General features: G+C 42.9%; 1 protein-coding gene across 4 annotated transcripts in view; it reads left to right on the top strand.

Moving 5' to 3' along the window:
- Positions 1–26,200, top strand: part of AGO1 (argonaute RISC component 1) — a 47,016-nt gene that overhangs the window by 1,920 nt on the left and 18,896 nt on the right. Inside the window, exons 2-11 of one of the 4 annotated variants that reach the window (XM_060205850.1) lie at positions 5,283–5,466; positions 7,830–7,950; positions 8,350–8,531; positions 8,885–9,021; positions 9,249–9,383; positions 10,244–10,331; positions 11,351–11,498; positions 25,064–25,183; positions 25,540–25,671; positions 25,800–25,933. In XM_060205850.1, the coding sequence (XP_060061833.1) occupies positions 5,283–5,466; positions 7,830–7,950; positions 8,350–8,531; positions 8,885–9,021; positions 9,249–9,383; positions 10,244–10,331; positions 11,351–11,498; positions 25,064–25,183; positions 25,540–25,671; positions 25,800–25,933 (1,381 nt within the window). Of the gene's footprint in view, positions 1–5,282; positions 5,467–7,829; positions 7,951–8,349; positions 8,532–8,802; positions 9,022–9,248; positions 9,384–10,243; positions 10,332–11,350; positions 11,499–25,063; positions 25,184–25,539; positions 25,672–25,799; positions 25,934–26,200 lie in introns of those variants that run through there. The other 3 variants (XM_007533088.2, XM_060205851.1, XM_060205852.1) reach the window with 3 other exon arrangements.

Here is a 26,200-nt window from a genome sequence, read left to right on the forward strand (position 1 = left end):
TGGAGGAGACAATGCACACTGCTATGGTATTGTTGCTGGCTTCTCTGGGTTTATGCTCACGTGTGTCTCCTGTGCTCACGTGTGTCTCCAACACATATTCTGGACTGGGAGCTCCCTGAGGATAGGGGCAGTGTCTGATTTATCTGTGGAACCACCTAGTGACAAGGTCTGGAAAGAGAATACGTATTTATTAATTGAACCACATTCCAGTGGTTCAGTTACGATTAAGCACTTCTGTGGACATTTACTAATTTGTGTGTTTTTGTGTGTGGACAGATTGGGGAGATTTGTCTCTTAGACTTTTTTTTTTTAACCTGTCCTTGGGCTTGTTTTTCGAATAGAGTATGACTCTGTGGAAGGTATGTTAACCTCAGGACTACAGGGATCTCTAAGCTTATGCCTTTGAGTGCTGTACTTTTCCTTCTCAGGGTTGGTTGGGAATTGCCTTGGGTGGAGGGGGGGAGGAGGAATGTCCTTTTCAGTGCCCCTCCCTCCTGTCTTTTGTCTGCAGGGAAGGGCCCGCCCCTTTCCCCCAAGGCCCAAGCTTTGTCCTGGTGCTGGGGCCCTCATCTGCATCACAAAGTGGCCGTCTGTCCCTGTCTGGGTCTGATGGGAAGTGTCTCCCTTTCTCAGACTAAAAGTTGGGGGCAGGGTAGGTTAAGGTGGAGGGGAGCAGTGTCCTTGCTGGGGGGCCATGGTAGAAGACATTCCTCCTGTTTTTATTAGTTTGGGGATGAAGGAGAGGGGGTGGACTTGCCTATTTCCCATAACCTCCCTGGAGTGGAGGATGCCTAAGGCTAAGTCTAGTGTGTGGTTAATTCTATTTCTGGGGGAGAGAAGAGTTTGAGGCTACAATGTCTGACCCATCCCCCACCATTTCTAGCCAGCCCCCATCTCTAGAGAATGCCTTTCTCCCAAGTCTGACTATTCAGACAGGGAGGCTAAGGAGATGAATGAAATATTAGAACTTGGGGAAGTTAATGGTGTTTTTTACCAGCTACACCCACCAGGGTGCATGTTTGTCTTGTGCACAATTTACAGTTCTTTCTGGGCAGTTTGCGGGTGTTTGTGCACGTTTGTGTTCTCTGTGTTGTTTCAGTGGGTGTGTTTTTGTATTCATTTAATATCTATGTATTGAACGCTGTGTGCCAGTCGTTGGAGATTTATCAATAACTGACGCAGATACTGCCCCTGCCATTAAATAACAAACAATTAGGGTGGTATGGGCTATGTTACACTGTTGGGACTGGGCTGTAGCACACCCAGTTGAGTGCTCATGTTACTAGGCATAAGGACCTGGGTTCAAGCCCCCTGCAGGGGAGGAGCTTCACAAACAGTGAAGCAGTGCTGCAGGTGTTTCTCTCTTTCTGTCTCCCTCTCTAGCCCTCTTCCCTCTCAGTTTCTCTCGGTTCTACCAAATAAAAACAAGTAAATCAAATTTAAAATAAGTAAGTACACTGCCTGGGTGTTAGTGTGCGATTCACCGTGTGGCAGGAGTGTATCCCATCTCCTCTGTGTTGGCCAGTGGTTCTTGTTCATTTTCATTGAACCCTTTCTGGGTAAGGTGGCCAGCAGCCAGTAGTTACATCTTCACTTCCCCAACCTGGGGGGGGAAAGACCTTCAGGAAGAGCTTCCTTTCCTCTGTGAAGTGGGGGTGGGTGTAACAGGTGGTTAGAAGACATAGCAGCTTAACCCTGGGAATGATTCTGACCTCTTTCTGAACTCCCCTCCCCCTGAAGATGTGCCCCATCTCCCCAAACCTGGCTGAAAGCTGAGCTCTGGTAACTTGCAAGGTTGTGGGCTGGTTTATCCCTTTCTCCTCCCACCTGGGCTGGTTCTCTATGGGCAAGGACAATAGTAGCTGTGGACAAAGACTTCACTTAGGCAGTTTTTCTTTTCCTTTGTTTCCCCTTCAGATTAGAAAAGAAAGCTAGCTGCAGCAATCTGGCTAGTGGGAAGAGAAGAGAAAGGAGTAAGGACTGGCCCTACACCAACCCTTTCTCAAGGGTTCCCCCTTGTTCATAGGTTTTTCCTTCTATCTAAACCCTCTGTGTGAAAGAAGATGTGGGTCAGAGAGAAAAATTTGTGTTCTTTGCTGAGCCATTATTTCTCCTTTTTCCAGCATTCTTTTTTTAAATATATATTTGTTTGTCTTCCCTTTTGTTGCCCTTTTTTTTTTCTGTAGTTGTTGTAATTGTTGTTATTGATGTCATCATTGTTAGATAAGACAGAGAGAAATGTAGAAGGGGAAGACAGAGAGGGGGAGAGGAAGATAGACACCTGCAGACCTGCTTCACAGCCTGTGAAGTGACTCCCCTACAGGTGGGGAGCCGGGGGCTCGAACCGGGATCCTTCCGCCTGGTCCTTGCTCTTTGCGCCATGTGCGCTTAACCCGATGCACTACTGCCTGACTCCCCCTTCTCCAGCATTCTAAATGCTGCTTCTCCTCAAGGATCTAAGAGTCAGCTGAGTCTTCCTCTTACCACATTTTCCTGTACTCAGGCTATCTTAATTTCCTAGCTTTTCCTTTTGAACCTTTTTTCCCTTTATTATCTCCCCAGTTGCAGTCTTTGTGTCCTATTGAAGTTCCCAGTCACACCTATCTTCCCCTAACCCTGGCCTCCAACCTTCCCTTCTTTCCCTGGCAACCAGCTTTTTTTTTCCTACTGTAACATCCAGTTCTAGAGCTGACAAAATAGCTTACTCTGAGAGTGTGCTGCTTTGCCATATGCATGACTAGGTTCGAGCTTGGACCCCACTGAATTGCAGGAAACTTACGTACTCTTCGCCATCTCTCTCTTCCTCTTCATCTGTTTCTTTCTTCATTTTCTTTTTATAGGAAAGAGAAATTGAGAGGGGTGGGGGACATAGAGAGGGAGAAAAGAGACACCTGCAACCCTGCTTCGATGTTCATGAAGCACCTTGTAGGTAGGGACCATGGCCTTGAATCCTGGTCCCTGCACATGGTCATGTGTGTGCTCAATGAGGTGCACCACTGCCCAGCCCTTTGTCTCTGTTTTTTTTTTTTTTTTTCTTTTACCTCTAGGGTTATTGCTGGGGCTCGGTGCAAATCCATTGCTCCTGGAGGCCATATTTTCCATTTTGTTGCCCTTGTTGTTATTGTAGGACAGAGAGAAATGAGAGGAGGGGAAAACAGAGAGGGGAGAGAAAGATAGATACTTGCAGACCTGCTTCACCGCCTGTGAAGTAACCCCCTTATAGATGAGCCGGGGGCTCGAACTGGGATCTGTACACTGGTCCTTGCACTTCGTGCCATGTCACTTAACTCCCAGTGCTACCACCCAGCCTCCAACCTCTGTCTCTCTTTTTATTTCTTTACTGGAGGATTAATGTTTTACAGTCGACAGTAAATACAATTGTTTGTACAGGCTTTCTCTCTCTAGATCTTCCTGCCAATACTGCAAAAGAACACAAGATAATGGAGTGTTTGTGTTTAGGATGAGGAGTGAAGTGAGCATCAGACTGGCAGGAATGGGCATTCTTGGTCTGCTGGATACTTGGTGGAAGCAGGTGTTTTAAACTTAGAAGAAGGAAGCATTTTTGTTACTGAGAGCCAGATTTAGTTCCTCTTGCATAATATGTAATAGGAACTTATAAGTTTAATTGATGGATTTAAGATAGACATCATGAGGGGGCTGGTGGTGGTGCAGCGGGTTAAGTGCACATGGTGTGAAGCACAAGGATTGGCTCAAGGATCCTGGTTTGAACCCCCAGCTCCCCACATGCGGGGAGGTCGCTTCACAAGCAGTGAAGCAGTTCTGCAGGTGTCTATCTTTCTCTCCCCTTCTCCATCTTTCCCTCCTCTCTCAAATTCTCTCTGTCCTATCCAACCATGTCAACAATAACAACAATGATAAACATCAAGGGCAACAAAAGGGAGAAAATAGCCTCCAGGAGCAATGGATTCGTGGTGCAGGCACCAAGTCCCAGCAACACCCCTGGAGGCAAAAAAAAAAAAAAAAAGACATGAGTATTTTTTCTTTTCTTAAAAATATTTATTCCCTTTTGTTGCTCTTGTTTTATTGTTGTAGTTGTTGTTGATGTCGTTTTTGTTGGATAGGACGTAGAAAATGGAGAGAGGATGGAAAGATAGAAGGGGAGAGAAAGACAGGCACCTGCAGACCTGCTTCACCTCCCTGTAGGTGGGGAGCTGAGGGCTTGAACTGGGATCCTTATGCAGGTCCTTGCACTTTGTGCCACCTGCCCTTAACCCACTGCGCTACCGCCTGACTACTGGCATTTTTTTTCTAATTGGAGAAAGGTTTTAAAAACAGAACAAGGCGCTGGGAAGTAGCTTAGTGCTTGGAGTGCATGCTTTGCTGTACACAAGGCAGTGGGTTTTATCCCTGGCATTGATGGGAGCACCCTGGCCAGTGCCAGACAGAACTCCTTGGATAGTAGAATGGTGCTTTGAACTCTCTTTCTCATTCTCTTTCTTTTCTCTTTTTTTTTTTAAAGAAAAAATATTTTAACTTTATTTTGTTTGATAGAACAGAGAAATTGAGAGGGAGTGAAAGAGACAGAGAGACACCTGCAGCACTGCTTCACTACTCATGAAGCTTTCCCCCTGCATGTGGGGACTGAGGCTTGAGCCTGGGTCCTTGTGCCTAGCAATACATGCAGTTAACCAGGTGCACCACCACCCAGCCCCTCTCTTTTTCTTTTTTATGTATATAGAAATAAATGGGGAAAAAAATCGGGGCCACTCATGTCTTGGTTTATTCCCAGGTGCTGCATTTAAAAATATGGACCTGGGGAGGTTAAGTGGTAGTGCAGCTGGTTAAGCGCACATGGTACAAAGCACAGGACTGGCATAAGGATCCCAGTTCGAGCCCCTCGCTCCCCACCTGCAGGAGAGTTGCTTCACAAGTGGTGAAGCATGTCTGTAGGTATCTGTCTTTTCCCCCTCTCTATCTCCCCTCTCCTCTCGATTTCTCTCTGTCCTATCCAACAACGACAGCAGTCACGACAACAATAATAATAATGACAACAGCAAGGGTAAGAACAAGGGCAACAAAATGGGAAAAATGGCCTCCAGGAGCAGTGGATTCATAGTATAGGCACCGAGCCTCAGCGATAACCCTGGAGGCAAAAAATATATATATGAGCCTGGGGTGTTGGTACCCTCAACTGGGTTGGGTGGGCAGGATAGAGGATTCTCCTGTGTTCTCCTACTCTTATTGTGGGAGGCCTTGCCCTTCTCTAATCAGAGTGGTGAGATTTTTCCAACTCTACCCTCCTTGGTCTCTTTGTCTTGTAGCTGCGGGCGCCTACCTGCCCCCTCTGCAGCAGGTGTTCCAGGCACCTCGCCGACCGGGCATTGGCACTGTGGGGAAACCAATCAAACTCCTGGCCAATTACTTTGAGGTGGATATCCCGAAGATTGATGTATACCATTATGAGGTGGATATCAAACCAGATAAATGTCCCCGAAGAGTCAACCGGTAAGTGATCCATGTCTTAGACCAGACTATATTTTCCTGAATCTCCGAACCTTAAAAGAGCATCCAGAAAGGTAACCAAAAAACTAGTCCAGGATGGTATCACCAGATCCAAGAAAGATTTGGGGGGAGATTCCAGGTAAGGTAAATGTTAAAAATACCATTGGATTTGGCTATCAGGAGATAAGTGGTACCTTTTTCTAGGGCAGATATCAAACTAGTAATATACAGTGAGTTTAGGAATAAGTGGCAGATATGTGATAGAGGTCGTGAAAGTAGAGCCTTTTAAATGTTTTTCTAGAATGATTGACCATGAAGCACAGAGGTAGGCTGAGGATTATGGAGGCCAACTACAGAGCCTAGCACATCCCCATGTTTGTTGAATGAATGAAGTTTTAAAGAAGGAGCTAGAGAAGGAATTAAAAGATACAAGACGTGGAAGAAGAGGTGGGATGAATGTCCCTGCTGCTTCTTCTAGCGTTTGCCCTTCTTCCGTAGCCAGTCAACAGCGTCAGGTTGAAAGCTGTCAGGAGCTGCTTGTTGCTGGCTTTGAAAGTGACTGGGATCCATGTGGATTCAGTCGGCTAGGAAGGATCGTCACTTTCCCCAATGAATGGGTACTCACGGGATGCACCACGAGAAGGTCGATCCAATGCATCCCAATGTCCCTGCTGAAGCAGAAAGACATAAGATACACAGATGGATTAAGCTTGAAGAGAAACAGTACTTTATTCTTTCCTTTTTTCTCTTTTTCCTTCTCTTTTCTTTCTTAGATTTATTTGTTATTGAGACAGTGAACCAGAGTATCACTCTGGCACATGTTGAACTCAGCACCTGAGGTGCTGAGTTCATTTCTTTGTCTTACACCACCTCCTGGGTCCAGCAATATGTCGTTTAAAATCAATTTACTTGGGAGGCGGGCAGTAGCGCAGCAAGTTAAGCGCACGTGGCACAAAGCGCAAGGACCGGTGTAAGGATCCTGGTTTGAGCCCCCGGCTCCCTACCTGCAAGGGAGTCACTTCACAGGCGGTGAAGCAGGTCTGTAGGTGTTTGTCCTTCTCTCCCCTTCTGTCTTCCCCTCCTCTCTCCTTTTCTCTCTGTCCTATCTAGCAACAATGATGACATCAATAACAACAATAATAACTACAACAATAAAAAAAAACAAGGGCAACAAAAGGTAAAATAAATTTTTAAAAATTACTTAAAAATCAGTTTATTATCATTTAAATAGTATAATGTACGGTGTGAAAGAAATATACACCCAGAGTTACTCATTTGGGTGAATATATAGTTATTTACTCTATTAAGGGACATTTAAATTAAGTTTAAACTTTGCTATAAAAATGAAACTGAAATTACTGAATGTTATTAGAGATACATTTTTGCACTCAAGTTTGAGCATATGGTGGTCCATCCAGGACGTGGCACAGGAGATAAAGCAGTGGATAAGTGGGAACTTGACCTTACCTACTATATTCTTCTCTTTTCAGAGTTACTAGAGTTAGTTTTTGGCACGTGATAGGAGTGGTTTGGAACTCAGGAGTTAGTGGAGAAGGTTTGACATATTTTGTAATGGATAGAAGTGATTAGGGACATGAAGTAATTTGCTGGACAGCTCTGAGTCTAACTGGGACTGAAATCATTTGCTTGCAATTACTACCAGTGTACATTCAGATGCTTTTTGCCTAGTAGTATTCAAGAGGTTTGGCTTAGAAAGCAAAAAGGTCATATGGTTGAATGAGCTGGGATTTTGGAGGACAAATGAACATTTTGCAATCTAAGAGGACAAGTAGAAGAAAGAAAAAGATGATGGAGAGAAAATACTGTATTGAAGCTAAGCCTTTAAAGGGATGAAGTTTTCTCCAGTTTCATTTCCAGTTGAGATTTCTTCCCCATCAATCTTTGTCATTTTGGGGATGGGTACACTATAGATTATGTTCCTGATTTTTGTCATTTTGGGGATGGGTACACTATAGATTATGTTCCTGATTCTGAATAGACCCTGAGATTAAACCTTTTCTTTGTTCCTTGACCTCCCTCTCTGCTCAGAAAGCACCTACTGCCTTATTTTTTCAGTCAGTCTTTTAGAGCCACGGTGATCTGAAGATAGGAAGAAACACCTAAGATCACCTTAGAGGTAGAGAATTTCAGGCTTTGTTTTAGACCTACTGTATTAGAATCTGCATTTTAATAGCCTCCCAGTGATTCAAATGATTCACAGTTGAGAAGCACTACCATAGTCAGTGAGATTAGAGTAGCTCTAGGAGAGAATATAGTTGGTGTGACATTGTTTGGTCTTCGAATTGCTTTGGAAAACTTGAAGCGGTAGTCTCTCAGCTTCCACAGGCCACTCCTATCCCCCACAGGGAAGTGGTGGAATACATGGTCCAGCATTTCAAGCCTCAGATCTTTGGTGATCGCAAGCCTGTATATGATGGAAAGAAGAACATTTACACTGTTACAGCACTGCCCATTGGAAATGAACGAGTAAGGTTGAGAACCAGGCAATGCCTGTGTCAGGGGCCGGGGCTGGGGCAGAACCCATGGAAGCCTGTCTGGAGTCTGGCAGGACAGACATCTCTTTTATCCTTTAATGCTGAGAAATCGCTTTAGGGTGAGGGGTGGTATGTGTTGATGTTCATTTAGAAGTAAAATGAACATAAAGGACTTCCTGCTACTTGGTGTGGTTTTGAGGGACAGGACATTAAGCTAAGCTAAGAGTAAGGGACTAGATTTGCCCTGAAGTCTTCCTTTCGAGTCCCTATCAGTTTAAAGGCAGATTCTTGGCAAATCTGGGGGTGGGGAGGTGGCTTGGGGTTAGATGTGGCAGGGCAGGGAAAGTTAGACTGAAATAAAGCACCGGCAACCTCTTTCTCTTTCTTGCAGGTTGACTTTGAGGTGACTATCCCTGGAGAAGGGAAGGATCGGATATTCAAGGTTTCCATCAAATGGCTTGCCATCGTGAGCTGGCGTATGCTGCATGAGGCCCTAGTCAGCGGCCAGATCCCTGTTCCGCTGGAGTCTGTGCAAGCCCTGGATGTGGCCATGAGGCACTTGGCATCCATGAGGTAGTGGTTATAGTTAGTCTAGAGGTTACTAGGGTGGCAGAACTGCTGTGGGGGGGGAGGAGAATGGACTTTTTATTAAATTTTAAGTTTTTGAATCCCCACCATATGCCAGGCAAGTGTGCATATAAATTTAGATTATTTAATGACATCTTTGAACCGTACCTCATCTGTCCTAGAAGGGCAGCGGAAGGGTAGAGACTTGTACAAGGTCAGTCACACAGCTAGTAAAGATTCAGAGCTGGAATTAAAGCCCTGATGTCCTGCCTTCCAGGCCAGGGCTCCTCCGTGCCCAGGATGCCTCACAGGGTGGGGGCCTGTGCCCGAGGGACCAGCTCTCTGCCTGTCCCTGCCAGGTACACCCCAGTGGGCCGCTCCTTCTTCTCACCGCCTGAGGGCTACTACCACCCGCTGGGGGGTGGGCGCGAAGTCTGGTTCGGCTTTCACCAGTCTGTGCGCCCTGCCATGTGGAAGATGATGCTCAACATTGATGGTGAGTGGGGAGCGCTATTGAGCCAGGGGCACCCCGAATCCAGTGGCCACACTCCCAGCCTTATCCCTCCCAGCTCTGCAACCACAGTCCTAGTCTAATCCCTGTAGCCCTGAGACCCCACCTCATCCCCTTACCCTTTAAGGAAGAGGGTGTAAAGAGCAGTGACTCTATGTATTCTAGAAGATAGAACTTGAGCTGAGCGATACCTCCCTCCCCTGTCCCTACAGTCTCGGCCACTGCCTTCTACAAGGCGCAACCAGTGATTGAGTTCATGTGTGAGGTGCTGGACATCAGGAACATAGATGAACAGCCCAAGCCCCTCACAGACTCTCAGCGTGTGCGCTTCACCAAGGAGATCAAGGGTGAGGACTTAGCCTTTCTCTGCCCTTAAAAAAGAATTTCTCTTGCGGGCTGGTTGGGGAGATAGCATAACGGTTATAGAAAAATCTTTTGGGAGTCAGGCAGTAGAGCAGTGGGTTAAGCGCAGGTGGCTCAAGGTGCACTTTCTCTTTTTTCTCTCTCTCTCTCATCTATCTCTTTCATTAAAGAAGAAAAAACAGGGAGTCAGGCGGTATCGCAGTGGGTTAAGCGCAGGTGGCACAAAGTACAAGGACCGGCGTTAGGATCCCAGTTCGAGCCCCCAGCTCCCCACCTGCAGGGGAGTCGCTTCACAGGCGGTGAAGCAGGTCTGCAGGTGTCTATCTTTCTCTCCTCCTGTCCTTCCCCTCCTCTCGGTTTCTCTCTGTCCTATCCAACAACAATGACATCAATAACTACAACAATAAAACAAGGGCAACAAAAGGAAATAAATAAAGAATAAAATATTAAAAAATAAAAGAAGTCTTTTATGCTTGAAGCTTTTAGGTTCAAGCTCAATCCCTTGCACCACCATAAGCCAGAGCTGAGCAATGCTCTGGCTTTTCTGTTTCTCTCTCACTAAAAAATAAATAAAATAGGGCCAGGCAGTGACACACCTGGCTAAGTGCACACATTACGGTGCACAAAGACTGATTCAGGCCTCTGGCCCCCACCTGCAGGTGTCACTGTGTCTCTTGCCTGATCTTCCCCTCCAATCTAACCCAATAATAAATAAATAAAAATATTAAAAAATAAATATAATATCTGGGGGGGGGATTTCTCTTGGGATCTACTCAGGGGGGAGGCCAGGCCTGGGCACATGAGCAATCTATTCCAAACCTGACATGTTCTGTGTATATCCCAGGCTTGAAGGTGGAAGTGACCCACTGTGGGCAGATGAAGAGGAAATACCGAGTATGTAATGTTACCCGACGCCCTGCGAGCCATCAGACGTAAGTGGACAGGGCTGCTAATTCATACAGGAGGATTGGAACTTCAGTATACTCCTTTCACTCTTCCTACCTAGCTTATCCTTACCCCTGCCTTCTTTCCTAAAAAAAAAACAAAACTTGTACTGACCCTGGTTTAAGTGAAAAAAAATTTTTTTTTTATAAAGATAAGCTATGGGGACAGTCAGGCAGTAGTGCATCGGGTTAAGTGCAGGTGGCACAAAGCGCAAGGATTGGCATAAGGATCCCGGTTCGAGTCACCGGCTCCCCACCTGTAGTGGGAGTCGCTTCACAGGCCATGAAGCAGGTCTGCAGGTGTCTATCTTTTTTTTTTTTTTAAGTTTTTTAAAAATATTTATTTTCCCTTTTGTTGCCTTTATTGTTTTATTGTTGTAATTATTGTTGTTATTGATGTCATTGTTGGATAGGACAGAGAGAAATGAAGAAAGGAGGGGAAGACAGACAGGGAGAGAAAGTTCTAGATCTATCTATCTACCTGTAGACCTGCTTCACCGCCTGTGAAGCACACCCCCCCCGCCCCCCGCAGATGGTGAGCCAGGGTCTTGAACCAGGATCCTTACTCTGGTCCTTGTGCTTTGCGCCACGTGAACTTAAATAACATGTTTTTCTGTGAGTAGCAGTATTTAAAGACACTGGATAGAGGACTAGCAATCTAAATTACTTGGAAAGGCACCTGTTTTGTCACATGTATGACCTGGGTTCAAGCCCAAATCCCTCTGCACTGTGCAGGAGGTTGTCCTTTGGTGTTATGGTGTCTTCTCTCTCCCTCTGTCTCTCTTTATCTGAAAAAGTTCACCTGTAGTGGTGAAGCCTTGGCAATGATAAAATAAATAAATACATAAATAAATACAGACTATCCTTCTATTTATGTGGTGTTTTAAAGAAAATAATAAGTGAGGTTGGATTGGAATGAAGTCAAGCCTGGAATTTCCTGTGGTGTAAGTTCAGACGGGTGGGATTGAGTGCTAGGCTGTGACACCTCTTTCCCTTCCCCCAAACAGGTTTCCCTTGCAACTGGAGAGTGGACAGACTGTGGAGTGCACAGTGGCACAGTATTTCAAGCAGAAATATAACCTTCAGCTCAAGTATCCCCACCTGCCCTGTCTGCAAGTTGGCCAGGAACAAAAGCATACCTACCTACCCCTAGAGGTGAGGCTGCCAAGTAATGGCTAGACTGGGGAATAAGCATTGTACCTGCACACTGGTCAGCAGAGATCTGTTGTCCCTCTCATAGTTTTTCATCCTCATTTTGAAGTTTGGGAAATTGACATTATGAGAGCTAAATCATTCTGGGAAATGTAGGCTTCGTTTTTACCTGCTAAGTACTTTCTTTATTCCTGATGCCACATCTGCTGTCATTTTCTTTCAGTACTGCCAGACAAAGGCAAAAGCTGTTTTAATGTTTAACAAGTAATTAGTTCATTCAGCACAGAGATTTCAGATGCCCACAGTCATGTCTTTTTAATTTTTATTATTTATTTATTTATTTATTTTTGCCTGCAGGGTAATTGCTAGGGCTTGATGCTTGCACTAAGTATCCATTGCTATTGGTGCCATTCCCCCCACCCCACATTTTATTCAGTAGGACAGAGAGAAATTGAGAGGGAAGGGAGAGACAGGTGGGGAGAGGGAAAAGATGGACACTCACATGCCCGCTGCAGGTGGAGGGTAGGGGCTTAAAACTGGGTCCTTGTGCATAGTAGTATGTGTGCTTAACTGCGTGCACCACCTCCTGGCCCCCAGTTATGTCATCTTAATTTTTCTTTCCCTGTTGTCTAAAACTGAGGATAACTGTATGTAGAAAGGTACCTTGCTTAACAGAAAATGGAGAGGATATGAATAATAGAAACCCTGTTTCCCCATTGCTCAGTGTATTCCTTTTGAAAATGTTTTAGCCCCAAGATTTGTCATACTTTTGTACTTCAACAGGTCTTTAAAATCCTACAATTAAAGAAAGAATAATAAAGCTATTTAAATCATAGAATACAAATGCAGAATTATTGGACTATATTTGGTTTGGTATACACTAGCCAGAGTGTCTAATGAGAAACAACTGTTTCATTGTTTAGGCTGGTAGTACTCACAGTGTGGTCAGTGAACCAACAGCATAAGGCATTGCCTGGGAGCTTGTTGGAAATACAGAATCTCAAATTCTGCATCGACCTACTGAATCAGAATTTGTCTTTTAGTAGATGTAACAAGATTCATAAGCACATTAAAGTTGAAGATGTACCTAGACATGACTACTTTTTCCTTTTTGAAACAACAGCGGTTAGATAGTTGGAACCAAAACCCAAGCCTTAATCTGAGCATCTTGGACTTCAGAACTAACCAGGGGAAAATAAGCTGATAGGACAAGAAATCCTTGAAACCCAAGAATATGACTCTAACTTAGTTAATGACTGTTGATGCAAATTAAGTGTAATGAAGGTAATGTGTATTCTGAGATATATAAATGAAAGTCTTTAGGGACAATTCTAGCTAAATAGGTTGGCTTTAGGTAATAGCTACTACTAGCAAATTGATGCTACTTTTGTTTAAACTAGTTTGTAGGGTGAATAAATTATATTATTTATAGCTTGGCTTTTACTGCCATTCTGTGTCATAGATTTTTTAGGTGCTGGGAATGTAGCGATTAACAGGATGGATAAGGTCTCTGTTATCATAGAGTTTAATTCTATAAGGGGGAAATAAGTAATAACTAACAGTAGGATAGTTTCAGATGTGGTTTAAGTGTTATAAGAATGGTGGATTATGGTACATATACACAATGGAATACTACTCAGCTGTTAAAAATGATGAGGTTGTCACCTTTCCATCCTCTTGGATGAAACTCGAGGACATCATGTTGAGTGAGATAAGCCAAAATGAGAAGGAGGAATACCAAATGATCTCACTTATTAGCAGAACTTAACAAAGTAGGGACAGGGAGGGAGAACACAAAGTGAAACAGGAACTGGACATGGTGTATTGCACCAAAGCATAGGACTCTGGGGAGGGAGGATAGGAAGAAAACTCTGGGGTTCTATTATATGATGAAATTGTATAGGGGGTCGGGTGGTAGTGGAGTGAGTTAAGCACATGTGGTGTGAAGCACAAGGACTGCTGTAAGGATCCAAGTTCGAGCCCCTGGCTCCTCACCTGCAGGGGAATCGCGTCACAGGCAGTGAAATAGGTCTGCAGGTGTCTATCTTGCTTTCCCCCTCTCTGTCTTTCCCTCCTTTCTCGATTTCTCGTTGTCCTATCCAACAATGATGACATCAGTAACAACAACAATAATAACTACAACAACAGTAAGACAACAAGGGCAACAAGGGAAAATAAATAATAAAATTTTAAAAAAGAGAAGAAATTGTGTGCATATGTCAATGATTGCACTGTAAAGCATTAACCCCCTAAAAATAAATAGTGGAATAGGTTATGGGTCTAGAAGTAAAAGTGAAACGTAGCTACTTAAATTGTTGACATCAGAGAAAAACTCTTTTAGGAGACAATCTGAGCTGTGCCCTAAATTATAGGCTAGAACCAGGGAAGAGCTTTCTAGGAATGAGTAAATGACAAGTACAGATGCTCCAAGCAGCAGGGAACCTGAGGGTTTGTTTTTTTCTTGAATCTTTCTGAGAGAGGAGATGATCACAGTGGCAGGCATATATCAATAGTATATGAGTGGAAAAGCAGTGGCAGATGATATTAGATGGGAAAGAAAGATCAGATCACATAGACTTGTATAGTCAGTTGGACTTTTTTTTTTAGAATAGCTTTATCAATATCAAGGCCAGGCCTGCAAAATAGCTCACTTGGATATTGTGCTGCTTTGCTATATGTGCAACCCAGGTTCAAGCCTGGCTCTGACTGCATTGAAGGAAGCGTCAGTGATGTGGTCTCCTTCCTAGTCTCTTTGCCTTTGTCTAAAAAAAAAAAAAAAAAAAAAATACAGCCACATACCATAAAACTCACACTTTTAAAAATTTACAATGCAGTAGGTTCTAGTATATTAATAGAGCTGTGGGTGGGAGTAGATAGCATAATGGTTATACAAAGAGACTTTCTGCCTGAGGTTCCAAAATCCCAGGTTCAGTCCCCTGCACCACCATCAGCCAGAGCTGAGCAGTGCTCTGTTAAAAAAAAAGAGTTATGCAGTCATTACCACTGTCTGATCTAAGACATTTTCAGCACGTTCAAAAGAAAGTTCAACCTGTTAGCAGTCATACCATTTCTTCTTCCCTTCACCAGCCCCATGTAAACATTAATCTGCTTCTGTTTCTGGGTTTATATGTTATGAATATTTCATACAAATGGAATTATTTAACATGTCTTTTTTGACTGATTTACTTCACTTAGCATAATATCTCAAAAGTTCATCTGTGTTGTAGCATATGTCAGAATTTACTTTGCTTATGCTTGAGAGTTCAATGCTTTATCCACTTTGCTACCTCCCAGACCTAGACTTTCCTTTCCTTCTAAGGCTGAGTAATTCTGTTTTATATGTTTACCACATTTTGTTCATTCATTCATTCATTGATGGACACTTGGGATTGTTTATATTGCTTAAGTACAGGTATGCAAAATTTGCTCTAGTTCCTATTTTCGGTTCTCTTGAGTAAGTGACCAGAAGTGGATTTTTATTTTATATTGTGTTTGTTTTTTGAGAACTCACCATGCAGTTTTCCAAAGTGAATGTATCAGTTTATAGTCCTACCAGTATTACATGGAAGTTCTGATTTTTTCATAATCCTGCTTTAGTCTTTTTCATAGTTATTGATTCTGCAGCTGAAGTCATTTGTAGAAAGTCCTTTAGGGGGCCATGTGGTAGCACACCTGGTTGAGCACACATGTTACAATGTGCAAGGACCCAGGTTCAAGTCCTCAACCCCCACCTGCAGGGGGAAAGCTTCACGAGTGGTGAGCAGTGCTGAAGGTGTCTCTTTGTCTCTCTTCTTCTCTATTCCCCCATACCTTTCAATTTCTGGCTGTCTCTATCCAATAAATAAAGATAGTAAGAAAAAAAAAAATTTTTTTTTTAATGACTACAAAAAAGAAAGTGCTTTAAAGTTGGGCCGGGTGGTAGCGCAGCGGGTTAAGCGCACAGTACTGAGCGCAAGGATACGCGCAAGGATCCCAGTTTGAGCCCCTGGCTCCCCACCTGCATGGGGGTTCACTTCACAAACATTGAAGCAGGTCTGCAGGTGTCTTTCTCTGTCCCTCTCTATCTTCCCCTCCCCTCTCAATTTTTCTCTGTCCTATCCAAAAAAGAAGAAGAAAGTGCTTTAAAGTGCCTTCGAGAGAATAACGTCACTGTGTGTTTGTGTGTTGGGGTTTCATCACTCCTGGCCAGCTTTTTTTTTTTTTAAATAGAAAGGGAGAGACACTACAGCACAAAAGCTTCTCCCTGGGTGGGGGATAGATAGCATAGTGGTTATACAAAGAGACGCTAGAGCTAAGCAGTGTTGTGGTTAAAAAAAAATTTCCCTCTTTGCTGTTGGGGTCAGGGACTCGAACTTGGGTGGCTCAGCTTAGCAAAGCAGGTGCTTTCCCAGGTGATCTATCTTCTTGACTTCTTAACAGATTTTTAACATTTCTGGGTTTACAATTGAGTAACTTGTACATGAATGGGGATGCTGAGTGTAGCCCTGGTGACTGTGCTTTGTTTTTCACTATAATTGTTCAGCAAGAATTCTGGAAGAAAACCAGTACCCGATTCTGTTGGACCAAGATCCCGTTTCATTTTATCTAAATCCTCCTGTGGCACACTTGGTTAAGTATACATGTTACCATATGAAAAAACCTGGGTTCAGGCCCCCCATCCATATCTGCAGGGGGACCTTTTGCTTTACAAATAGTGAAGCAATTCTCCAGGTGTCTCTCTGTTTTAGTTTCTTTTTTAATTTTTTTTTTTTTTTTACTTAATCAAATGTTTTCTTTTCTTTTTTTTTATTTAAGAAAGGATTAATTAACAAAACCATAGGGTAGGAGGGGTACAACCCCACACAATTCCCACCGCCCAATCTCCATATCCCACCCCCTCCCCCGATAGCTTTCCCATTCTCTATCCCTCTGGGAGCATGGATCCAGGGTCATTGTGGGTTGCAGAAGGTAGAAGGTCTGGCTTCTGTAATTGCTTCCCCGCTGAACATGGGCGTTGACTGGTCAATCCATACTCCCAGTCTGCCTCTCTCTTTCCCTAGTAGGGTGGGTCTCTGGGGAAGCTGAGCTCCAGGACACATTGGTGGGGTCTTCAATCCAGGGAAGTCTGGCCGGCATCCTGATGACACCTGGAACCTGGTGACTGAAAAGAGAGTTAACATACAAAGCCAAACAAATTGTTGAGCAATCATGGACCCAAGGCTTGGAAAAGTGGAGCGGAAGTATTAGGGAGGTACTCACTGCAAACTCTAGTGTACTTCTGCTTTCTTACTTTGGTGCCATACTCCAAACTCAGTCAATTTCTGCTTTGCGTTTCTACTTCTTTTTTTTTTTTTTTTTTTTTTTACATGCATAACATTCCCCAGATTCCCATTTAACAATAAAACCCCCACTATTTCATTCATCATTTTTCATGGACCTGTATTCTCCCCACCCACCCACCCACCCCAGAGTCTTTTACTTTGGTGTAATACTCCAATTCCATTTCAGGTTCGACTTGTGTTTTCTTTTCTAATCTTGTTTTTCAACTTCGGCCTGAGAGTGAGATCATCCCATATTCATCCTTCTGTTTCTGACTTATTTCACTCAACATGATTTTTTCAAGGTCCATCCAAGATCGGCTGAAAACGGTGAAGTCACCATTTTTTACAGCTGAGTAGTATTCCATTGTGTATATATACCACAACTTGCTCAGCCACTCATCTGTTGTTGGACACCTGGGTTGCTTCCAGGTTTTGGCTATTACAAATTGTGCTGCCAAGAACATATGTGTACACAGATCTTTTTGGATGGCTGTTTTGGGTTCCTTAGGATATATCCCCAGGAGGGGTATTGCAGGGTCATAGGGTAGGTCCATTTCTAGCCTTCTGAGAGTTCTCCAGACTGTTCTCCACAGAGGTTGGACCAATTGACATTCCCACCAGCAGTGCAGGAGGGTTCCTTTGACCCCACACCCTCTCCAGCATTTGCTGCTGTTACCTTTTCTGATGTGTGACATTCTCACAGGAGTGAAGTGATATCTCATTGTTGTCTTGATTTGCATTTCTCTGACAATCAGAGACTTGGAGCATTTTTTCATGTGTTTCTCGGCCTTTTGGATCTCTTCTGTGGTGAATATTCTGTCCAATTCCTCCCCCCATTTTTGGATGGGGTTATTTGTTGTCTTGTTGTTGAGTCTGGCAAGCTCTTTATATATGTTGGTTATTAAACTCTTATCTGATGTATGGCATGTAAAGATCTTCTCCCATTCTGTGAGGGGTCTCTTGATTTGGGTAGTGGTTTCTTTTGCTGTGAAGAAGCTTTTTAATTTGATGTAGTCCCATAGGTTTATACTTGCCTTAGTCTTCCTTGTAATTGGATTCGTTTCATTGAAAATGTCTTTAAAATTTATGCGGAAAAAAGTTCTGCCAATATTTTCCTCTAAGTATCTGATAGTTTCTGGTCTAACATCCAAGTCTTTGATCCACTTGGAATTTACTTTTGTATTTGGTGAAATACAGTGATTCAGTTTCATTCTTCTGCATGTTTCAACCCATTGTTTCCAACACCATTTGTTGAAGAGACTCTGCTTCCCCCATATAATAGTCTGGGCCCCTTTGTCAAAGATTAGATGTCCATAGGTGTGGGACCTCATTTCTGGGCTCTCAATTCTATTCCACTGGTCAGTGTGTCTGTTCATGTTCCAGTACCAAGCAGTTTTGATGACAATGGCCCTATAATACAGTTTGAGATCTGGCAGTGTGATGCCTCCGGTTCTGTTCTTTTTTCTCAAGATCGTTTTGGCAATTCTAGGTCTTTTCTGGTTCCAGATAAACATTTGTAGCATTTGTTCTATTCTCCTAAAAAATGTGCTTGGGATCTTGATGGGGATAGCATTAAATTTGTAGATGGCTCTGGGTAATATATTCATTTTGATGATGTTAATTCTTCCAACCCATGAACATGGAATATCTTTCCACTTCTTTGTGTCTTTTTCAATGTCTTTGAGTAGTGACTCATAATTTTCAGTATACAAGTCATTCACTTCTTTGGTTAGGTTTACTCCTAGATATTTTATTGTTTTTGTTGCTATAGAAAAAGGAACTGATTTCTGGATTTCAATTTCTTCTAACTTAGTGTTTGCATAGAGGAATGCCACTGACTTTTGAATGTTAATTTTATAGCCTGACACATTACTGTATTGCCTGATGATTTCCAAAAGCTTCTTGCTGGATTCCTTAGGTTTTTCCATGTATACTATCATGTCATCTGCAAATAAGGAGAGTTTGACTTCTTCTCTTCCAGTCTGTATGCCTTTAATTCCTTGCTCCTGCCTGATTGCTATGGCAAGAACTTCCAACACTATGTTGAATAGTAATGGTGATAGTGGGCAGCCCTGTCTAGTACCTGATCTGAGGGGAAATGCTTCCAGTTTTTCACCATTGAGTATGATGTTGGCTGTAGGTTTGCTATATATAGACTCCACTATCTTCAGGAATTTTCCATCTATTCCTATTTTTTGTAGTGTTTTGATCATAAAGGGATGTTGTATTTTGTCAAAGGCTTTCTCTGCATCTATTGATATGACCATGTGGTTTTTGGTCTTGCTTTTGTTGATGTGGTGGATCACATTGATTGACTTACGTATATTAAACCAACCTTGCATGCCTGGGATAAACCCCACTTGGTCATGATGAACAATTTTTTTGATATACTGCTGTATCCGGTTGGCTAGAATTTTGTTCAATATTTTCGCATCTATGTTCATCAGAGATATTGGTCTGTAGTTTTCTTTTTTGGTTGTGTCCCTGTCTGCTTTTGGTATCAGGGTGATGTTAGCTTCATAGAAGCTGGCAGGGAGTATTCCAGTGTCTTCAATCTTCTGGAAGACTTTTAAAAGTAGAGGTATTAGTTCTTCTTTGAAAGTTTTGTAGAATTCATTTGTAAAACCATCTGGTCCAGGACTTTTATTTTTGGGAAGATTTTTGATAACTGTTTCAATTTCATTAGCTGTGATGGGCCTGTTCATGTTATCCACTTCCTCTTTACTTAGTTTTGGAAGTTGGTAGGTATCTAGGAAATCATTCATTTCTTCCAGGTTCTCTAGCTTGGTGGCATATAGTTGTTCATAGTAGCCTCGGATGATATGTTGAATTTCTGCAGTGTCTGTTGTGATTTCTCCTCTTTCATTTACTATCCGATTTATTTGGGTCTTCTCCCTTTTTTGTTTTGTGAGTCTGGCTAAAGGTTTGTCGATTTTGTTTACTCTTTCGAAGAACCAACATTTACTTTCATTGATCTTTTGTATGGTTTTCCTATTCTCAATGTTATTTATTTCTGCCCTAACTTTAGTAATTTCTGTCCTTCTGGTTGCTTTAGGATTCCTTTGTTGTTCTTCTTCTAGGTCTTTGAGATGTGCAATCAGGCTGTTTATTTGTGCCTTTTCTTGTTTCCTAATGTGTGCTTGTATAGCTATGAACTTCCCTCTTAGGACTGCTTTAGCCGTGTCCCAAATATTTTGATAGCTTGTGTCTTCATTTTGATTGAACTCTTGAAACATTTTGATTTCTTCCTTGATTTCCTCTTTGACCCAGAAGTTGTTAAGAAGTGTACTGTTGAGCTTCCACATTTTGGCACTGTTACTAATCTTTTGTTGATTGTTAAATGTTAGTTTAATTCCACTGTGGTCTGAGAAGATGCTTGGGATGATTTCAGTGCTCTTGAATAGGCTGATGCTGTCTTTGTGGCCTAACGTATGGTCTATCCTTGAGAATGATCCATTCCATGTGGATTTGAGTAAAATGTGTATTCCAGTTTCTTGGGATGAATGACTCTGAAACTGTCCAATAGTTCTAGTTTATCTATCTCTTCATTTAGCTCCCTTATGTCTTTACTGATTTTCTGTCTGGATGATCTGTCAAGTTGAGATAGTGGGGTGTTGAAGTCCCCTGCTATGATTGTGTTACTGTTAATATATTGTTGTAGCTCTTTCAGTAGAAGTTTGATGTATTTAGATGGCTTCTCATTGGGTGCATAGATATTAATAATTGTTAAGTCCTCTTGATTGACTGATCCTGTGAGCATTAAGTAGTGTCCATTCCTATCTTTTTAAATCTTATCTATTTTAAAGTCTATCATGTCAGATATGAGAATAGCTGTTCCTGCCCTTTTTTGTGGGCCATTGGCTTGAATGATAGTTTTCCATCCTTTCACTTTAAGTCTGTCTGTCTTGTTGAGTTAGGTGAGTTTCCTGTAGACAACATATTGTTGGGTTGTGTTTTCTGATCCATCTTCCTACTCTGTGTCTTTTAATAGGTGAATTCAGGCCATTCACATTTATTGATATCAAAGATTGAAGATATTTTAACGCCATTCTTGTAGAGTTTTAGAGTGTTTTGATATATGTCTTATTTGTGGTGGTCTGACTGTTTATAGGAGACCTTTCAGAACTTCTTTCAGGGCAGGCTTGGTGATGGTTGCTTCCTTCAACTGTTGCTTGTCTGAGAAGGTTTTGATGCTTCCATCTCGTCTGAATGACAATCTAGCAGGATATAGTATTCTTGGCTGAAAGCCTTTCTCATTGAGCACTCGATAGATATCTTGCCATTCTCTTCTGGCCTGTAGTGTTTGTATGGAGAAGTCTGCTGCTAATCTTATGGGTTTTCCTTTGTAGGTGACTCTTTGTTTTTCTCTTGCAGCCTTGAGGATCCTTTCTTTATCCTTATTCCTTTCCAATCTAAGTATGACATGTCTTGGTGTCTTTAGGTCTGGGTTAATTCTGTTTGGGACCCTCTGGGCTTCTTGAATCTTTATGTCTTTGGTGTTGTCTAGACTAGAGAAATTTTCAGCTATTATGGCCTGGAGAACGCTTTCTTCCTCCCCTTCTCTTTCTTCCTCTGGTAAGCCAATAATGCGTATATTGTTTCTTTTGAAGTCATCCCATAGGACTCTGTTGTTGTTTTCAGCATCTCTTAATCTCTTTTTGAGATCTCTTACTTCTTTTTTAGTTGTCTCTAATTCATCCTCAATCTTGCTAATTCTGTCTTCAGCCTCATTGATTCTATTCTCTCTGCCCTCTACTGCTTTCTGGAGTTCATCTATTTTGTTGCCCTGCTCTGATACTGTTTTAGCTTGTTCAGCTAGTTGCCTTCTTAGCTCAGCAATTTCAGCTTTCAGCTCTCTAATAACCATGAGATTATTAGAATTTTCTTCCATATTCTCATTTGTTGTTCCTGCATTTCTGATTACAATTTTTTTCAAATTCTTTACTCACTCCTGTTATTATTTCCTTAGCTAATGTTTGGATGTTGAACTCGTTGTTTTGTGCTTCACCCTTTGGAGGACTTTTAGCTGGACTCTTGTCCTGGTTCGAGTCTCCAATATTTTTTCTTGTTGTTTTAACCATTTTAAATAAGTTAACAGTTTTTTCAATCCCTGAGTTGGAGTTCAGTGGTGTAAAAGCCTTTTTTTTTTTTCCCCTGTAGGCTATGGGAGCCTGAGGGCTTTTAAACTCTCAATAGGCTTCTTAGCTTAATCACTGACTCCTGACCAAGAGATAAAGCAGGGTGTGGCAGAGATAATCCAGTGGTTATGCAAAGAGACTTTCACAGCCCCTCAGCTATGCCACCGAGGTATAGGTCTTCTGAGTTTCCCGGTTAGATCTCTGTACCCTGGTGTCCCTCCCTGTTGCTGCTCCAGATTCTGAGGGTAGTAGCAATGGAGACTCAGAGTTGCACTTGGTGAGTCTCTGGAGAGTCCTTTCCTCCCTTCAGCTGTCCCCTTGTTGGTGGAGCAGACTGAAGGTGGTGTCTCCACTGACAAACTGTCGAACTGTTAGCAGTCACTTAATCTCTCCTTAGGCCCCTCTCTCCTCTCTGTCACCAGCCACGCGTGTTTCTACTCACATGTGATTTACTGGGTTCCTGTGGTCATTCTAGTCCTGTCTTGTTTCGGTCCCGGGTGGTCTCCTTTGGTATTCCTAGTTGATCCGGGAGAGGAGAGGAGAGGAGAGGAGAGGAGAGGAGAGGAGAGGAGAGGAGAGGAGAGGAGAGGAGAGGAGAGGAGAGAAAGCGATCTGCTGCTCCTAGCTCCGCCTCCGGAAGTCGAATCCCTCTTTTTTAATTTTTTTAAAAATTTTCTATTTACTAGATAGAGACAGCCAGATGTTGAGAGGGAAGGGGCTAATAGAGACGAAGAAAGACAGAGACACCTGCAGCGCTGCTTCACCACTCACAAAGCTTTCCTTCTGACAGGGAGGAAGCGGGCGTGTTGTTGTACATTGTAACGTGTGTTCCAGGTGCACCACCACTTGGCCCCTAGGTTTCTCTCCCTCTTTTTTTTTTCTTTTTTTTTTTGATTTTAATGTTTATTAATGAGAGAGAGAGGAGGAGAGAGAGAGGATCAGATATCACTCTGTTACATGTGCTGCTGGGGATTGAACTCGGTACCTCATGCTTGAGAGTACAATACTTTATCTACTGCACCACCTCCTGGACCACTCTCTCCCTCTTTATCCACTTTCTCTCAATTTCTCTCTGCCCTATCAAATTAAATAAGGAAAGTTAAAATAAAACAGCTCAAATCCTCACAACCTTATGAAGTAGCTGGTGTTATTTAAGGAGCAGAGTCTCAGAGTAGTTAGAAGAGCTGCCCAAGGTAGTACATCATCTAGAGTCACTAATAGCCATGCTGGGCTTCAGACTGGTCTTCTTGCTTGAGAGTCAAATGCTTTATCCATTGCGCCACCTCCTGGACCACGAGACTGAAGTTTTCCTAACTTACTTGCTTTCTATTCTTCCAGATAACTTCCTGAGGGCATTCTGATTATAGGATATTGGGAATAGATGTATCATATGGCACTGGGAAGTCTTTTCTGATTTTCATTGTATTTTTTGGGAACCAAGTAGCAGAGGCACTAAGCAGCAGGATGTTCTTCACAGCAGCAGAGGATACTGTTAGTAGACAGTGTTTTCTGTAATCTAGGGACTTGAAGATCAAGAATTAAAAGGCATTCCTAATTCTCCTGATTTGCAAGATGAAGTAACTGCTGCTTACCACCATTAGAGAACTACTTAGCCCCTTAGGAATCCAGTGTGTAACTAGAAGTTATTTACTGCTAAGTCCTATAGTAACTAATAATCTATGTCAGTTTTTTTTCCCCAATATTCACTATGTTCCAAAACTACTCAGTCCTTTTAAATACTTTATTCTCAAGGTTAATAAGATATATGTTTTTTTCTTTATTGGGGGATTAATGGTTTACAGTCTGGTAAAATACAGCAGTTGGTATGTTTAATATTTCTGGTTTCCACATAGCACTCTAGCCCCCGCTTAGGTCTTCCTCTGCCATCATGTTCCAGGACCTGAGCATTCTATTGCAATGCACCAAATCCAGTCCCAGTTCTGCTTTGTGTTTTCCCTTCTGGTCTTATTTTTCAACTTCTAAGAGTGAGATCATCCCATATTCATCCTTCTCTTTCTAATATAAGGTTATTACTGTTCTCCCTATCTAACATATGACACTTGGGCCCAAATCTGATTCAAGATTCTAGATTCTTACAAAATGGCTAAAATGTTTTTTGAATTGCACATGGCTTCTTTTTATTTTATTTAAAAAAAATTTTTTTTTTTTGTTTATTTACTAGCTAGAGACAGAAATTGAGAGGGGAGGGGGAAGATAGAGAGGGACAGAGACAGAAAATCACCTGCTTCATTGCTTCACCACTCATGAAGCTTTCTGCCTGTAGGCAGGGACCAGGGCCTTGAACCTTCATCCTTGTGCACTGTAACATGAGCACTTAACCAGGTGCACCACCGCCTAGCCCCTTTTTTATTTTGTTACTCCAGGGTTATTGCTGGGCTTGGTACCGGCACAGCGAATACACCGCTTCTGGTGGCCTTTTTTTCCTTTTCCACCTCCCCTCCTCCCCCCACACCCATTTTTTTGATATTGCAGAGAAAAATTGAGAAGGGAGGAGAGCTAGGGAGAGAGAAAGATAAACACCTGCAAACCTGCTTTACCACTTATGAAGCATCCCCGGTGCAGGTGAGGAGCAGGGGCTTGAACCCAGGCCTTACGCATAGTACCGCCTGCCCCCCCTTTCTTTCTTTATTATTTATTTATTTATTTATTTATTTATTTTCATTTTCTTTATTTTGTTTAAACTTTTTTTTTTAGCACTGCTCAACTCTGGCTTATGGTGGTACGGGGGGTTGAACCTGGGACTTTGGAGCCTCAGTCTCTTTGCATAACCATTATGCTATCTACCCCCGCCCTCTTTATTTATTTATTTATTTATTTATGAGAGATACAGAGAGACACTAAGAGAAACACCAGAGCACTGCTCACTTCTGCCTATGGTGGTACTGGGGATTAAACTTGGGGGCTTGGAGCCTCAGGCATCAAAGTCTTCTGCAAAAACCATTATACAGTCCCACCAGCCCATACATGACTATTTTCCATCTTGTCTATGTTTAAGGGAGCTTTGTACTCCCTTCCCCGGGCTGACAACCAAGGTCTCTTCACATACTATGAGGATCTGACTGCAGGTGGACTGTACTTTGCAACAGAACTACCGTCTTTGTTTCCTCAGGTCTGTAACATTGTGGCTGGGCAGCGGTGCATCAAGAAACTGACAGATAACCAGACATCAACCATGATAAAGGCTACAGCTAGGTCGGCTCCTGACAGACAGGAAGAGATCAGCCGACTGGTCAGTGGGGCTTGCAGAGAAATATGAATGATGAGTTGTTGCTCAGTTATTGGGGCCCCTGGTAACATAGATGCTTTTCATCCATGGCAAAGCCAGGAAAACACAAGTCTAGATTTGCTGCCTGGGACTCTAGAGGATTATTTGTGCTTCTTGACTCTATAGCTTACTTTACTTCCTCTCTTCTTTCCTTCCTAAACTGTTTCCCTGCGTGTTCTCTTCCTACTTGTCTCCCCTTACCACAAGCCCCCTTTTAGTGCTATCCTTTTACCATCCCAGATGATCTAAATCCTTGGGACCCAGAGGGTGAACAGTATTGCCAAGCTGCTGCTCTCCTGAGTCCCTCTTTTGTTTTTCAGATGAAGAATGCCAGCTATAACCTAGATCCCTACATACAGGAATTTGGGATCAAAGTGAAGGACGATATGACGGAGGTGACAGGGCGCGTGCTGCCGGCGCCCATCTTGCAGTACGGCGGCCGGGTGAGCAGGGTCAGGGCCAGACAACATCTCTGGGGCCTTTTGGGGGAGAGGTTGGGTTGTATATCCAGGAGCTTTTGCTCCATTACTTACCTGGCTCTGTTGAGGCTCACCTGGACGCCCCCTCTGCCTATCCCTAGAACCGGGCCATTGCTACACCCAATCAGGGTGTCTGGGACATGAGGGGGAAACAGTTCTACAATGGGATTGAGATCAAAGTCTGGGCCATCGCCTGCTTCGCACCCCAAAAACAGTGCCGAGAAGAGGTGCTCAAGTAAGGAGGGTTGAAGGGTGGGGAGGACCCTGGAACTCCTTGCTTTCCTCTCCTCTCAATAGACTGTCTGTAGTTTCTAGATTCTGAGCTTTGACTTGGTCTTCTTGTGCTCTCTGACTCAGACTTATGACTGGTCCTTTTCTGTCTCATCTGTAATCAAGAGTCCTGATGAGAGGGTTTTTTTTCTTTATTTTGTAGAATATATTTTACTTTATTCATTAGATAGAGACAGAAATTGGGGGGGGAGAGATGGACAGGGAGAGAGAA

Source organism: Erinaceus europaeus, chromosome 13 (assembly GCF_950295315.1).
Source record: "Erinaceus europaeus chromosome 13, mEriEur2.1, whole genome shotgun sequence".
In the NCBI taxonomy this organism is placed as follows: Eukaryota; Metazoa; Chordata; class Mammalia; order Eulipotyphla; family Erinaceidae; genus Erinaceus; species Erinaceus europaeus.